Below are 13,890 nucleotides of genomic sequence, written 5' to 3'. Positions count from 1 at the left end.
GGAAGATTTATTGTAGATATATGAACCTGCTTTGAATTTAACTATTACGAATATCACAGATCCGTACATCTAAAATCCAGATTGAAGTTATATAATGGAATACACAAAAGAGTTGACACATTCAAATTTTATTAAAGTTATACACTAGGATATAATATTTTACATTTATTCAACCTTTGGCTTTTTAGCAGGTCTTTCGGAATCGCTTCCTTCTTCATCTTCGCCGCCACTTGAAGGAACATCGGAATCGAATTCTTCAGCAACGTCATCATCGTCAGAACTATCATGAAATTCTTCATCAACAGATTCATCTTCTTCACCTGCAGAGCCCATGTTAATATCTTCATCTTCACTATCTGATCCAAGAGCACTTTGTAATCTTTGTTGTGCTTCCTTTTCTTCATTTCTTACTCTCAAGTTCTTTGATTTCAAATATTGTTCTAATATTTGTTGTTCTTCTCTACTAATATTGGCAAATGTGGTAGAACCTCTATTGAAACGTAGTATTACTTCCAAATCGAATGTTCTCGATGTAGTTGTTTGACCTGCTCTGGAAATATTAATAGAACTTATATCAGAAAATGGGATGTATAATGTAGGCTTTGTCAAGAAGAAGAAAGCATTGTCCAATGGGTATAAGTAACCTTCATTAGCCTTGTAAGAACATGAAACCGCACATTGCTCGTATTTTGATTTATATTCAGCAGGTACTATGACTCTACGACCTGTGATACCCTTCAAAATATGACTAATGACAATATGTGTCTTAGCATCATATTGTTTCTTTAATTTATCTTTATAGTTAGTTTCGTAATCTTCATCATCCAGATTCAATTGAACTTCTGTTTCTTCCTCCTTTTGGAATTGCAGAACCAAGAATGGATATGATGTTTGACCTTGACGAAGTGGAGGTTCAATTGCCAATACAATCAAATGATTTATATCATCAGCTTTTGGTAGAGATACAATTCTTTGAATTTGACGATGTTGTAGTTTATATTCATAAGTTTTACCTCTTAATCTAATAGAATTCTTGTAAATATCGATATCATAACGACCTCTAGGCGTGGTAAAGAACACATCTGGGAAAGATACGATAACATCACCTGCTGTTTCTCCAATATCAGCCTTTTCCTTTAATTCATCATAGAATGTTTCTGCTAATGATTTTTCTTCCTTTTCTTCCTTTTCTTCACCCTCCATTTCGACATCACCCTCTTCAGTCTTTGGTTTTTCTTCATCAGATTCTTCCTTTACTGCATCTGGGATGTAGAATCTCATTTCAACTAATTCATCACCCGCTGGTTGATAGTTTTCATCTTGGATGTCAAATTCAATCGCCACTTCATTTTTATTAGTCAAATTAGTGTTATTAATTCTGGAATATGGAATTTCAAATGTTGGCTTACCATTTAGAGAGAATACCATTTCGTTTCTGGCTAAATCAGCTTTACCCCAATTCCAACCACGTAAAGAATGTTCCTTATGTTCAACTTGAATGCTGAATCTACGATGGAAGTCACCTTTGATAATATTAAAATCATCTTCTGAAAAACCATCTAATTGTAATGCACCTTGATTTTTAGTATTAATCTTCAGTTCAAAACCTCTACAACCTCTACTCCATTGGACAGTAGATAGTTCGCTAGCAGGTAAAAGAAATGGTGCTTTATTTTGGTTTGTAGCAGAACCACCACTGGCAGCAGCTTTCCAACCTAAACCAGAATCGGCAATACGAAATCTACCATTAAATTTCGATTGATTCAAGTAGATTCTATCAAAATCAGTACTCATATTTTATCCTTGAATTGATATCCCTTGTTGCAGTACGAATTTCTCGTCTAAACTTAGGTATTGGTATCTATAAGATATTAATTATTATACTTCTTTATCTCTTAATTTATCTCTCTTAGTTTAAAAATTCTTTACGCGTTTCAGAAAGAAGAGGTTCTTATACCTTCGTATATAACGAGTATCACGTGAAAAGCAACTATTGTACCTATTATTAATTGGATGGATAAGAGTTCAAACAGTGATTAATTGAATGTCATATCTCTATCTACCACCAGTCATCATATATAAGCTATTGAATCATCAAATAATGAATCTTTTTTTCAATTACAAAAAATAAGCAATACTTTCTAATAAAAAAATTTAAAAATATACATGAAACAATGTTCGTTAGTTAAACCTGTCCTTCTGGGCGCTAAATACATTTAAAGTTCATAAAACGGACTCGATACCTTGTAAGAATGCAACAAGTCCGACAGCACCTGGATCCTCGATACCAGCAGATTCCCCAACATATGAGGCCCTACCGAACTTGGCTTCGATACTACCAGTGCTCTTTGCTCCTGCATCAGCAGCGGCTACTGCTTTCTTGAAGTCTTTACTAGAAGAAAATTCCTTGACAAATGGTTCTAGAGCATCAACCATTGTTGAAGAACCAGGTCTGGCATTGGTGTATTTATATAGGGTTTCTAAAGCCATTTCAAATGCTCTTGCCAAAACTTCTTTACTGACAGGAACATTTTCGTCCGCGCAGATTTGAATTAAGGCATGTGAGAAACCTGAAATCAAAATTGAATAAAGACCACCTGAAGTACCACCCATTGTGCTTTCGATGATATCCGAAAGTTGAGCGGTAGCTTCTGATAGAGAAACTTTAGAAATGTCGTCAAGGTTCTTAGTAATACCATTAACACCTGCAACTAAGGTATACCCACAATCACCATCACCAACAAGAGTATCCAAAGATGTAATATGTGGCTCAGCTTTAATAACTGCCTTTGCACCACCTTGCATCCATCTCGAAAAGTCATTGAAATTATAGGAACCACAATCTTTAACCTTTACTTCAGTCTTTAGAAGCTCTTCATTAATAGCAGGTTTAACATCCTTAGATTGAGCTGGCCAGAATGGAGCGTCTGTTTTGGAGTTCAGTAAATCGAAGACAGATTTTATTTCAGGAAATTCTTTTTGCAGACTAGCAGTGGCCTTTGTAGCATTTAGTAAAGTAATACTGAAACCATTACCATTGAAAGCGGTCATTAATGTACCAGCAATCGATTGAACTGGTGTGATGCCATAATTACTCTTTAAAAAGTCAGTAGTAATTGAAACAATTGATGATAAAATCAAATTGGAGACACCACCTAGATTGTTGATCAATAAAACTACTTCATCATCTTTATCAAAGTCAACAAAATATCTGTCTCTATCAGAGGAATCTAAAAGACAAGGTAACATATGTTTAGAGATCAAATCCTCGGTGGAAGGAATTGGTTCTAGAACTTTGACACCAGGTTCATTGTGAATACCCATACCCAATTCCATTTGGTTGTCATTGATTTCAGTTTCAAACTTTCTTCCAGGAACTTTGCAATGATCAAGAGAAGCACCGATTGTAACCAAATTATCGTTAATGATCTGTGCAACTTTACTTGCTCCTTCTAACCCGTATCTTTCAGAATAAGTTTCAGTAAAAGAACCAACAATCTTGTGAACCAGAACAGTACCTGCTAAAGCTCTTCTGCCAACCATTCCACCTTTAGCACGGCCAACAGCTGTATCGTCACCAATAACTGCAACTTTACAATTGATACCCAGAGCTCTAGCTCTTTCAGCAGCTAAACCAAAGTGTAAGACATCACCTGTATAATTCTTAACAATAAGTAACACACCAGAAGCATTTTCACTAACCAAAGTGATTGCATTTAAAATTTGTTTAGTGGATGGAGAAGCAAATATATCACCACAGACAGCAGCACTTAGCATACCATTACCAACAAAACCACCATGTGTAGGTTCATGACCGCTACCACCACCAGATATTAGAGCAATCTTAGTTTTATCAGTCTTTCTGAATAATATTTTCTCTTCTGGTACCAAAGTAATCGAAGGATGAGCTAAAGCAAAGCCTTTTAATGTTGAACCCAATGGGTCGGATACTTCAAATGATTTAACAGCCATTGTATGATAATTGAATAATAAAATGAAGGTTCCTTTTAAATAGTTTTAATAGAGATATATATTATTTAAACTACACACTGAGTATATTCACAAAAGAAATACACAATTATTCAAACTCAATTTAAAATATAATTAAATCTAAACCTATTCTTATATTCGATATTCGAAATCCCTTATTATCTCCCCCTCCCCATATTAATGAAATTTTTCAATTCGTTAATATCGAAAAGGGTTGATATATTTTAAGAAAGACTAGTAGTACAGTACCTCAAATGTGTATAAGACTAGTTAAATAAGTAAACCCTTTTAGAATTAAGGTTAATTTAAACGTTATTTGACTTAGACCAATCAATTCACATTAATACATGCATAATAAGGATCAAAATATTGTTTATTAGAACTCAAGAGTTGTTTCTTTCCTTGTATGATTTTTAAAACTCAATATAATATATGTAATGACGTACTTTATATAACGTAATATAATTCAAACATGATGAAATTGATCTAGTTGTGTAGAGGACGAATCATCACATAAACATTCTATTGTTAGATTCACAGTCTGATAAAATTGATCTGTACAGATTGTTAAAATCTGTAATTTTTAAGTTTTCTACTTCATTTAGAACATAGTCAAAAGTTTGATGGAATTGAGACAATATATCTGGTGTTGAAATATTCATTATTTTATTTGGTTCATTTTCTTCAGTTCCAATTATTCTCTTGAGCTCAGGACTATTTGATGTATATGTGTACAATGCATAAGATATTCTTAATGTTGTAAAATAATATGTTGAAAACCAGTTTTGTAAAAAAGTATTAATTGAATCAAAAAAGATTGGTAATTCATTTTTTAATTTGTTATTAATCAATTCAAAATCCTCTGATATTGTTTTCAATTTTTTTTCTGATCTCATTCTTTCAACTTCTTGTTTACTTGTTAAAGTTTTTGTATTATTATTTGTTAATTTCTTCAAAGAGTCGCATTTGTCATTTAATGAACTTACTTCTAAATTTTTAAGATCTCTATAGTCAATGTATCTTGAAGTCTTTGAGCATAATAAATCCACTTCGACCAATGGCTGTAAAACATGTAGATCAAAGAATTCTAAATCCTGTTCAACTTTCTTTGATACAACTTGCAACTGCTTATTCAATCTACTAATATCAATTTTTTTTTGACCAATATGTTCTATTCCTGCAATACTATAAAATTCCTGTAAAAATTCTGATGCCCTTTGTTTGGCTGAAATATTATTTGTAACCATCTGAGCAGTGCCATCAGGGTTCATATGACATTCCATTGGCACACCGTCTAATAATTTATGAAATACTTCTAGAACACTAACAGAGCTGTAGAAAAAGGAATGCAACGTTAATTTATATCGTTTACATGCTTCATGTAATGATCTTATGTGCATCCGTGTGCTATTAAATTTAGTTGCCAATTCATTGAATTGTAAATCTACTACTTGCACTCCAACATTAAATTGTTGTTTCAATATTTGAGGAGCTTGTAAAATTTTGTTCTTCATCAAATATAAATCATGTTGTAAAAGCCCATTATTTTTGTAATTACTCTCTACCATTGATTGAAGCTATATGTATTTTAACCACCTGATTTCTTATAATTCTGTCAACAAACAAAAATAATTGTCAGACACACATACACACACACCCTCACTGTCTCTCTTACTCTTTTCTCTCTGTTATACTGGGCTGTCCTGTGTTAAATATTCTTCAAAATATATCCAATTCACCTTCACAACAAGATCAACTAGTGACCAATGTAATGCCATCCAACCTTCTTTTAAAGGTTAAATAAAAGCAAGTCAATGAATTAATACACTTTGTTTGTGTCTCATTGATAGTGTGATAACATAAACCCAAAATATTCAAACTAATATTTGAGGTTGAATCCCCAAAAGCCACCTGTCTAACCTGTATCCAACATCCTAAATCTTATCTCAAAGATTGAATTACCTTCCAAGAACCATCCATAGACTCATACCCAAGAGCCAATCACTCAACCAATCTTAAACCAAACTTATAATTTATTTGCTATCATCAATGATAAATGTTTACGATAAAAATCTTCTAAAACTAGTTATGACACAGTTAGTTTAGTTTAGTTTGTTTTAATGTCTCTTCTTTTCTTTTCTTTTCTTTTCTTTCCATTGCATTCCAATATTTATTTGCTATCAGCAATGAATCCCAATAATAAACCATATCTGAACATACACATATCTAGATCTTTTGCTAATCAACCATTGTTGTAACATCGGTGGTCATTGTGATTGTCATTTGTTTTCTGTCATCGTTATATCTTTTGACTTATTTGCTGTCATCTATAAATGGTAGCGCTATTAAGATATATATTTATATATGGCATCTATATATGCAGTTCTTGATCAAGTTAGTTCCAATAGCAAAAAAATGATGAAATAACGACTATGATAAAACAGAACTACTAAGATTAAAGGGACTTGTTGTTTAAGTTATAATTGATCAACGCATGTGTTACTCTCTTTTTTTTTTGCTAACGCAATTTAAATGATATCATATTCCATTCTCTCAGATATAAATAGGGTATCAGTTATGCCAATTGTGAGAATTCAGTTTTGAATCAATTTAGTTTATTTTAGGATTTTTCATATTAAGCTTTCAATTTCTTCATGTGAATATTACAAAGAAGCAAAAGAACAGAATATAATATAGGACCAATATCAAAACTATTATGACTATTGTTTATCCAAAGATTGAAATAATCAAGCAACTGTTGTTGCCGAAGAGATCTATAGATCAGTTAGTATTGCAATTCATGGATGAGTTAGAACAGATGCTACATCATAGTGAAAACGCCATGATCCCAAGTGGTATTGTCGGCAATAAGGATCTCTCTTCAAAATCCCAAGATTCTTATCATTTGGCAATAGATTTTGGTGGGACTAAATTAAAAATTGGTTTGTTATCTAAGGTTAAGGGAAATAACTTTGACATCAATTTTCAAAATGATTTTGAAGTTGTCAGAAAGAATGTCGATTTTACATTCTTTTATGATATTGTAAATTGGATTTGTGAATGTCTAATGCTACAATTCAATGTAAGGAAAATATTAATATACTGGTTTCAGTTACTTTTAGTTTCCCAATTGATTCAGAAAATAAAATTATCACGATGGGAAAAGACTATATCTTGTTTGAAGAAGCAAGACAAATTCCAGTCAATTTAATCTTACAAAACTCTTTTGATTGTATTACTGAAAATGATGTTAAATTTAAAAATATTAAGATCAAAGTATGTGATGTTATTAATGATTCAGTTGCCGTACATTTAACTAGCAAACTTATTTCAAGGGAAGATGGATTATCCTTAATCCTAGGTACAGGTTTGAACTCATGCTTCGAATTGCCATATTCAAGAATTCCTAAAGCAAAGAAGAAGTTTATTCACCAGATTACTGATGAAAATTCCTCTCAAGATATTTTGATCAATGGTGAAATTGGATTTTTGGGTAAAGGGTTCATCAATTTGAATGAATTCGATATGGGAAATTCTTCTTCAAACTTGTTTATGCCAATGGAATTTATCACAAGCGGTAAATACATGCCATTGTCATTACAAAAAGTTTTAGGCTATCTAGAAGTGCCAATTCTTTCTCAACAACAAGTATTTGATGGAGAAATATTTTGTATGCTATTGAATGGCAAGGCGGATCAAGTTATTCCAAATGAATACTCAGCTATTGTTAGCCAAATAGCTAAACTATACATTGAAAGAGCCTCAATATATTTGGTTGCAATGATTAAAGCTATCGACAGATTTGTATCCGAAAATGAGAATAATTCATGTAAGATAAATGTCGGTTTTGTTGGATCTTTCTTGGCTCATAATTCTTATTATCAAGAAAGAATTTCCAAGATTTCGAATGGTGAAATCACCTTACATTTATTAGAAAACAGTAATTTATATGGACCGGTGCTATCCACATGTTCAAAGCTGGATTTTGAACATAGCGAAGATTGAGTATGAGAATATTCACTTGTAATCAAAAAGAATTTCAAGATATTTTAAATTTATACTTAAATACATAATTATTAAAAAGCCAAAAAAAAAGAAGAAAATTATTATTAATATACCCTGATCTTTATCTTTTATTAAATTTAATCAATCAAGCATTATTCATTATTTTTTTATCAATAGTTTCAGGTATGAGTTCAACTACTGTTCCAATTTCTGGATATTTCTTTCGAAAGAACTCCAACCAGCCATCGATTCTTTGTAATTGTGAATTGGTAAATTCCTTGTAAAATGGATTACATTCATCATTAAATGCTGTCAAATCCCATTGAGAATAGCTGAACAAATTTGTACAATCTGTTCCAGTAAATCTTTGATAAGCGCCCCATTTTCCATAGAAGGAGGAACCCTTTGTAACGTCAAAGACGTGACCTTTTATACTCAAAAGAATTCTTTCTGGTTCAGTTGATCCTCGATATGCCTTTAGATCATCTAAATTAAATGTAATAGGAAATTTATCGTATTTTTCTTTCCAATATCCTGGAATCTCCAGCGATATTGATTTAGAACTGAGTTTATACAAACTTATCGGCAGCCAAGAGCCCAGTATCAACTTTGATAAGATTGAACCTAGAAAAAGGATTCCCAGTAATATTCTAATAATATCTAGAATTCCAAACTTAATTTCTATGTCATTATCTTCGCTGCTTTCATAATGATCTGAACCCTTTTCAAATGTGCTTCGTACCTGGGAGGTTTCATTCCCATTCTTATTTCTGTTTCTAAGATTAACATTAGAATCTGCCATAGTAAGTGTTAAGTTATCAGTATCATGTATTTTATTAATTTTTTTTGATTAATGATCAAACATAAACTATAGTTTAATATCATACACCCAGTACTTACTTCATTACCTTTATTCCATTAGTTAAAATAAAATTTCGGAAATAAAGAAGCAATGCTAAATTTCAGCCACTACATATATAGTTGACATATTTTTCAATATGAACTTAGATAAATTAATAATTCTTATTATTGGTTTCTATATGAAATAAAAATTGTTCTTAAAAGAAAGTTATGTAAAATCGAAATACTTAATTTTATGAAAAATAACAATTTAATTATTTACATTCCATGCCTGATTGATCTTGATCCTTAAATATTTTTTATCTTTTCATTGTAATTAGTGTGTTAAAGATTTAGAAATTATGAACCTATGTGAAGTGATTAATAAACAGAAATGTAATTATTTATTCTTTCTCTTTGGTTCTGGGCTATACATTCTGCTATCCATGTAATATTTCTCACTTCTTGTTCCATAGATTTCATCCAAGCCCAAATTGTACTTACTGTGAATTGTTGTGTGAATGCGTCTCTACATAATTCCATTTCCAATTGATAGAAATGATCTTCTAGATTACCGGACTCTAGAATTGTACGATATTCATAGACATCACCGACTACTGCTCTAACTGATTCGAAATCTTGTGCTTCTGCCAAACGATGAGTGGCAATTGGGAATAATTTACCCAAGTCTGGTAACAGATCACGCTTTAATACTGGATCTATTTCAGTACTTTGTAAAGAATTCAAAGAAATGTTGATAGTCCTTCTGTCTGCTTCAAAGCCTAATAAATCTCGCATTGCTTCACGAGCAGGTTCGTCTATTTTTTCTGAAACAAACTTAAAGAAATCCTCTAGATAGGCTTTGTATAGTTTATTTCTGATAATTTCAATATTTAAGTCATCTAGTTCATCGGCTGCATCAAAACAGTCAAGGAAATATGGGGCTAAAGGAGTGTCGACCAAGACTGTATTATACAATGAATCCAGATCAGTAGCAACAGATAAGGTTGGTAATGTGTCGAACCAACCCAACGGATGGCAACGGTTTAAAATTTCTGATTTATCACGTTCATGAATAGTACCAGTGATCATTAAAGCTACATTATCTATCATGTAGCCATATGTTATATAATCCAAAAATTTTCTAGTATTCCCACTAGTCTGATCTCTAATATAATTAAATTGCTGGTATAATTTTTCAGAAGCACGTTCTTGAATGACAGAAGTGGTCAATCCATCAGTTGAGATTGAAGATAACATATTACCATAATCGGTAGAAGACAATTGTAATTTCAAATCTTCTAAAGTATCACACTGGGTTAAATTAATATATTGGTTGCTTGTCAAAAGACCATTTCTATAACCTCTAACTAGGCCTTCAATAAACCCATTATCCACGTTAAAGTAGACACCTTCCATTTTCGAAATAATCAATCAATCCAAGTGTAATACAGTTATTTAATCAAAAATAATTATAGTGATATTTTCCAAATTAGTAAATATTCAGCAGATCTATTATTATTGCAAAGGATGAATCCAGAGAGAAAGGTATATCTTTTGTTTATATCACTAGTTATCCCTAACAACCAACTCAGTCTATAATTGTACAGTTGAAGAACACAATATCTTTCCCTTAAGAAGGTCAATTCAAACAATTAATTTCGAATGTGTTGTTCTTTCATATCTAGTTTAATATATGTATAACCATAATTAAATTTCAAAATATTTCAATTTTTGTTAATGTTGCAACTCTGTTAAAGTCAAGAAATAAAAAAAAGGGTTACTTGAAATATCATTACAAACGAGCAATAAATAAAATGTATGCTATCTTAATCATGATGAGTGGTTTAAAGGCATACATACATACATACATACATACAAAGAACCCATTGGTAACTAATAGAACAGACTATGTCCAACTGAGTGCAACGATTACCATTGTTTTAGTTTAGTTTAGTTTAGTTTAGTTTAGTTTTATGTAAGCAAATTTTATGGGAGATACTGTCCTTTCTCGCAATTGCTTGCTGTTGCAGCAATACCCAAGGTAGAAAGTAATTCAATTATCGAGCGACAGTTTATACGAGATCATTGTTAGCAAAATAATCGTTAGTATGAACACTGAATCAAGTTTGCATTTAATAACAATATTTCTTGTTTGCTGTCACCAGCAACATACATAGAGTTACATCTCATTGATATGCGGCCACCAACACAAAAAACAAACAAACACGTGAAACACACCGAGATTTCACTTGATCTGAGGGCCTTTTCTTTAATGCAACAAGCGAGTCCCCTTTTGAACCATTGATAAGATATACACGTGATGAAACCACACCAAACAGAACTACCACCAACCAAGTGACTTTTAAACCTAGACACCCAAACTATGTATGGGTGCAAACCACCAATTTTCTACAACAATAAATCTCCCCGCCCCCCTCGCCCTTCCATAAAAAAAAATAAATAAATGAATAAATTAAGAAGAATAGACTTCGTCCCTTTTCATCTTCCGCTGGTACTGCCATATCTCAGCGAAAATGGGAAAACTAAACTTACAAATTCTAGAAACAGACAAACAAACATCTTCATCACTCCATAACTGTTTGTCATTGCTAAACATATCTATATACCTTCATCATCTTATCTTATCTTATCTTATCATCTCTACCCTAACCTCTCTCTCTTAACGTTGGGAATGGCCACAATTCCCATTAGTGTAGTGCCAGTGGGTTTAACAATAACAATTTCATGGTTCCTACTGCAGCTCTTTGTCTTGCCAGTTTCAAATTTACACTGAACAATACTGTTAAATCCCATCTCAACCACACCGTTCTAACAAGCCAGAACCAGACGGATGCTTCTTGTCCTTCCTGTCCACTCTCTCATACTCAGGCTCTCAAACAATATGAGTTTTTGTTTAATCTTATAGTCGTCGCTCTCTAACTAATCTGTACTGTGAAGGACATTCAAACCCAAAACCTTAGGGACCCACATCATACCTACACTATGGTCTGGTATCTATCTACTATTCTTGTCAATTCCTCTCAATAACAACAACAACAATAATTACTGACAGACAGACGCCATTAATTATCAAATATCAGTGAACTGGCTAACGACAACGACATTTGACCATAACATACAGTTCAATTCAATTCAATATTATTGTCAATTTCTGTCTTGACTAACTCCAGTCTCTCTCTATCTCCCTTTCCGCGATATTGTCCGCAGTGGCTCTAGAGATAGTTGGATTGTATGTAATCGATGGAACTAGAGTTCGAATGAACCTACAATACTGGTTTCATGCTTAAGGTAGCTTTAGCGTAAACGTTCAATATACATTCGTTGCTGCAGACTAATCGATTTATTAATATCGAGTTTCCACTTGATTGAAAAGTTCTATATATCTCGCTGTATATTTGGACCTTGACTTGTTTGATCCCTTTCAAAAGAGGTTGACAAAAACTATAAAACTATCTACAACAATGAGTGCTCAACAAGTATGTAAATAAACGTTATAAAATTACACAATTGATAAAAATATTCCAAAAGACTGGCTTGTACAGTTTTGATTCTGTAAGCTCACAACGATTTAAGATTGAAGGGAAAAAAAAGCTGACAGTTACACACCCTCGACCTTCAACGGACAAACCAACCTTTTATTATATTGCATCAATCAACCTAATCATGGATATTAGTTTTATTTTTCTATATTCTATGTATTTCATTCATCATCGATATCAAGAATCTTTATTTTACTAACAAGTATATTTCATTATTATAGGCTCCAAAGTGGTACCCATCAGAAGATGTCCAAGCTCCAAAGAAGACTAGAAAGACTGCTCGTCCACAAAAGTTACGTGCTTCTTTAATTCCAGGTACTGTATTGATCTTGTTAGCTGGTCGTTTCAGAGGTAAGAGAGTTGTCTACTTGAAACATATGGAAGATAACACTTTATTAGTCACTGGTCCATTCAAAGTTAACGGTGTCCCAATCAGAAGAGTCAATGCTAGTTACGTTATTGCTACTTCCACCAAGGTTTCCGTCGCTGGTGTCAACGTTGATAAATTCAACGCTGAATACTTCGCCAAGGAAAAGTTAACCAAGAAACAAAAGAAGGAAGCTAACATGTTCCCAGAACAACAAGTTAAAGAATTGAAAACTGAACGTGTTGAAGACCAAAAGAATGTCGACAAGGCTTTATTAGCTGAAATCAAGAAGACTCCTTTGTTGAAACAATACTTGGCTGCTTCATTCTCTTTGAAAAACGGTGAAAAACCACACATGTTGAAATTTTAAATTTGATTTAAAGGTATAAAACGAAAAAGAATTCATTCAAAGGTTATTTTTTTTAAAAAAAAATAAGAATATACAAATAATATATTATATGGTAATTTCATTTGTATATGATGAATTCTTTTTTTTCTAACAATTAATTTAAAGTTTTCATATTAAGAACAATCAATCCACCGATCAATGAATCAAGCTCATTGCTTTTTTATTTGGGAATCAAGAAATGATAAATTTCAGATAGCAGTAGCTTCCATATTCAATGATTGTCATATTTATACCCATACAGGTATCACCCCCCCCTCCATTAACGTATTTTATTTTTAAGAAAAAAAAAATGTATTCGAGAGAAGGATATTAAATCTTGTTATTTTACAAATTGCAAAATTTCTTTGCTTTAGTAGTTCTTCATAAAATCTAGATAAAATTGTATACAATAATAACTTCATTCTATAATATATCAAGAAAATAAGACTAAAACATTTACACAGCGATTACTCTAACGTTGTAGGGAGTCGGACAGTATATCAATTAAGTTATACATACGCCGAACGACAGCAATAGTTTATATATATGAATGAATGAATGAAGCGTTTTTTCTTTGCTTCTGTACAGATAATAGCAAAGGTATTAGCTTATTCTTTGAGGGTGAACAAACTAGGCAATGTGTGCCGTTTTAGGTAAACTAAATCGGACATTACCAATTGTTATTCCCAAGAGTCACCTCACTTATATACATATTTTTAACCAAATATCAGACCATA

The 13,890-nt window shown here is 32.2% G+C and overlaps 6 protein-coding genes and 1 further gene across 6 annotated transcripts, besides 2 other annotated features; 2 read left to right on the top strand and 5 right to left on the bottom strand.

The window, feature by feature from the left end:
- Nucleotides 1-165: 165 nt before the first annotated feature.
- POB3 (FACT complex subunit POB3) lies at nt 166-1,794 on the bottom strand (the record flags this gene model as incomplete). The annotated part of the gene is made up of 1 exon (XM_001644417.1): nt 166-1,794. The coding sequence occupies one exon, from the start codon at nt 1,792-1,794 to the stop codon at nt 166-168; it is 1,629 nt and encodes a 542-aa protein (XP_001644467.1).
- A 429-nt stretch (nt 1,795-2,223) lies between these two features.
- DAK1 (dihydroxyacetone kinase) lies at nt 2,224-3,972 on the bottom strand (the record flags this gene model as incomplete). Its single annotated transcript, XM_001644416.1, has 1 exon — nt 2,224-3,972. The coding sequence occupies one exon, from the start codon at nt 3,970-3,972 to the stop codon at nt 2,224-2,226; it is 1,749 nt and encodes a 582-aa protein (XP_001644466.1).
- A 527-nt stretch (nt 3,973-4,499) lies between these two features.
- Kpol_520p30 (uncharacterized protein) lies at nt 4,500-5,558 on the bottom strand (the record flags this gene model as incomplete). The annotated part of the gene is made up of 1 exon (XM_001644415.1): nt 4,500-5,558. One exon carries the CDS (start codon nt 5,556-5,558, stop codon nt 4,500-4,502), a length of 1,059 nt encoding a protein of 352 aa, XP_001644465.1.
- A 1,148-nt stretch (nt 5,559-6,706) lies between these two features.
- Nucleotides 6,707-7,198: a sequence feature (similar to hypothetical protein; correction of possible frameshift sequencing error~similar to Saccharomyces cerevisiae YLR446W).
- Kpol_520p29 lies at nt 6,707-7,995 on the top strand (the record flags this gene model as incomplete).
- Nucleotides 7,201-7,995: a sequence feature (similar to hypothetical protein; correction of possible frameshift sequencing error~similar to Saccharomyces cerevisiae YLR446W).
- A 145-nt stretch (nt 7,996-8,140) lies between these two features.
- Nucleotides 8,141-8,797, bottom strand: Kpol_520p28 (uncharacterized protein; the record flags this gene model as incomplete). The annotated part of the gene is made up of 1 exon (XM_001644414.1): nt 8,141-8,797. One exon carries the CDS (start codon nt 8,795-8,797, stop codon nt 8,141-8,143), a length of 657 nt encoding a protein of 218 aa, XP_001644464.1.
- A 419-nt stretch (nt 8,798-9,216) lies between these two features.
- On the bottom strand, nt 9,217-10,254 carry VMA6 (H(+)-transporting V0 sector ATPase subunit d; the record flags this gene model as incomplete). Its single annotated transcript, XM_001644413.1, has 1 exon — nt 9,217-10,254. One exon carries the CDS (start codon nt 10,252-10,254, stop codon nt 9,217-9,219), a length of 1,038 nt encoding a protein of 345 aa, XP_001644463.1.
- A 2,066-nt stretch (nt 10,255-12,320) lies between these two features.
- Nucleotides 12,321-13,135, top strand: Kpol_520p26 (60S ribosomal protein eL6; the record flags this gene model as incomplete). Its single annotated transcript, XM_001644412.1, has 2 exons — nt 12,321-12,335; nt 12,620-13,135. 2 exons carry the CDS (start codon nt 12,321-12,323, stop codon nt 13,133-13,135), a joined length of 531 nt encoding a protein of 176 aa, XP_001644462.1.
- Nucleotides 13,136-13,890: the final 755 nt, after the last annotated feature.

This window comes from Vanderwaltozyma polyspora, genomic scaffold, assembly GCF_000150035.1.
Source record: "Vanderwaltozyma polyspora DSM 70294 KpolScaffold520 genomic scaffold, whole genome shotgun sequence".
NCBI lineage: Eukaryota > Fungi > Ascomycota > Saccharomycetes > Saccharomycetales > Saccharomycetaceae > Vanderwaltozyma > Vanderwaltozyma polyspora.
This window is presented reverse-complemented; position numbering and strand designations above follow the sequence as displayed.